We start from the raw sequence: 1764 nt of genomic DNA, 5'->3' as shown, positions 1-1764 counted from the left end.
GCGACTTTAACCCGACCCGACCCGACCCGACCCGAAAAATTCGGGTTTCGGTTCAATCAAATTTAGGGTTCGGTTTTATTCGGAAGGATTGAAAATCTAGTTCGGTACACGATCCGAAACCGACCCGACCCGAAACCCGAATTTTTTTATTTTTTTAATAAAAACAAAAAATTATACCGTAATTTAACCGGTTTAAACCGGATTTGTACCGATTTCAATCGATTTTAAAATTTAAACCGGATAAACCCAAGACCAATTCTCATCCGACCCGACCCGACCCGAACCGATTTTTTGTTCGGTTATGTTTGGTGGATTTTTTGAAAACCCGAATCCCCGAATAACCGAAAAAACCGACCCGACCCGACCCGTATACCCGAACTCGCAGGGCTACTGGGAGTGGTCCTGTTAACGTATTATTGCCCAACCCAAGTATTTGTAGGTTTATGAGATTCCCAATGTCATGAGGAATGCTTCCTGAGATGAGATTTTCTTGATGGCTTACTTAAATAGATAAGGTTGGTGGACATATTGGCAATTGAAGCAGGCAAGAAACCGCCAAGCCTATTATAACCAACATCTAACTCTTGTAGTTGGGTGCAATTAGTCAATGCATCAAGAAATTCAAGATCTTTAACAGAGTGATTGCCCAGAGAATTACCAAGAAGTGTCAAGAGTTGCAAATTCCTTACCTTTCCAAAGCTAGAAGGAATACTTCCTTTCAGATTGTTGTATTCTATTCCCAGCTTTTGGAGACTAGAGATATTGGTAAGTGTTGTTGGAATGGCTCCAGTTAAATAATTCTGTCCCACAGATAAATCTTGAAGATTTGGTAACAAATAACCAATATCAGGCCTTAGATTACCCCAAAAACCATTACCATACATGGATAAATACTCAAGTGAGGACAAGTTGTAGATAGCAGGAGTAAAAACACCAGATAAATTGTTCATTGTTAACTCTAGATAGACCAATTGAGTCAACCTAGCTATATCTTCAGGAATTTCTCCTTTTAAATTGTTTTTGTCTAAGCCAAGTTCTCTAAGGGATGTTAAGTTTCCTAGAGATGGAGGGAGCTTTCCTTTCAGTTTGGTTCTATCAAGGTATAAAGTAACAAGCTTTGTCAATAACCCTAGATCTGAAGGAACACCTCCTCCAAGAGGATTTGAAGAAAACACAAGGTCCAACAATCTGGAGCAGTTAGACAAACTTGTTGGAATCCCTCCTCTGAGAAAATTAAAGCTCATATCCAAGTGTTCAAGTCGAAACAAGTTTCCCATCTCTTGAGGGATAGTTCCACCAAAAGAGTTATCAGATATATTAAGTGATATGAGAAATGAAAGATTACCAATTGATGGTGATATCACTCCCCCCAATTGCTATAGAATTTGTATCAAGAATCCTCTTTAAGTTTAAGAACACAAAGCTAAAAGAATTACTCTCTTTTATTAATCTTTAGAAAAATCTCTCAAAACCTAAAGCTCTCTTGTTCTCTCTTAAAACTCATACATTATGCAATGACTCTGCATCTCCTTTTATATTAAACCTTACACAATATTCTCCTAACTCAATTAGGAAAACTAACTTATCTTAGATATAAGACTCAAATATGTATATTTAGCTTTTCTCCTAAATATACTCTTCTTGGGCCTCAAGCTATTTCAAGCTTATCCCAACATTCTCCCTCCTAAGCTTGAAATCTTCATCACCAATATCCTTCACACCAATAAGCTCTCTCATCTCCTTGAATTTAGTCCTTCCAAGAGC

General features: G+C 37.8%; 1 protein-coding gene across 1 annotated transcript; it reads right to left on the bottom strand.

Annotated features, from left to right (window-relative positions):
• Nucleotides 459–1277, bottom strand: LOC104715364 (LRR receptor-like serine/threonine-protein kinase EFR). The gene has a single exon (XM_010432777.1). The coding sequence runs from the start codon at nucleotides 1275–1277 to the stop codon at nucleotides 459–461; it is 819 nt and encodes a 272-aa protein (XP_010431079.1).

This window comes from Camelina sativa, chromosome 9, assembly GCF_000633955.1.
Source record: "Camelina sativa cultivar DH55 chromosome 9, Cs, whole genome shotgun sequence".
Classification (NCBI taxonomy): Eukaryota; Viridiplantae; Streptophyta; class Magnoliopsida; order Brassicales; family Brassicaceae; genus Camelina; species Camelina sativa.
The sequence above is the reverse complement of the archived record's forward strand: the minus strand, read 5'-3'. Positions and strand labels throughout refer to the sequence as shown.

Excerpts from the sequence above, each read along its gene's own strand:
- LOC104715364 (XM_010432777.1), bottom strand. The coding sequence starts at position 1,277 with ATGGGAAACTTGTTTCGACTTGAACACTTGGATATGAGCTTTAATTTT.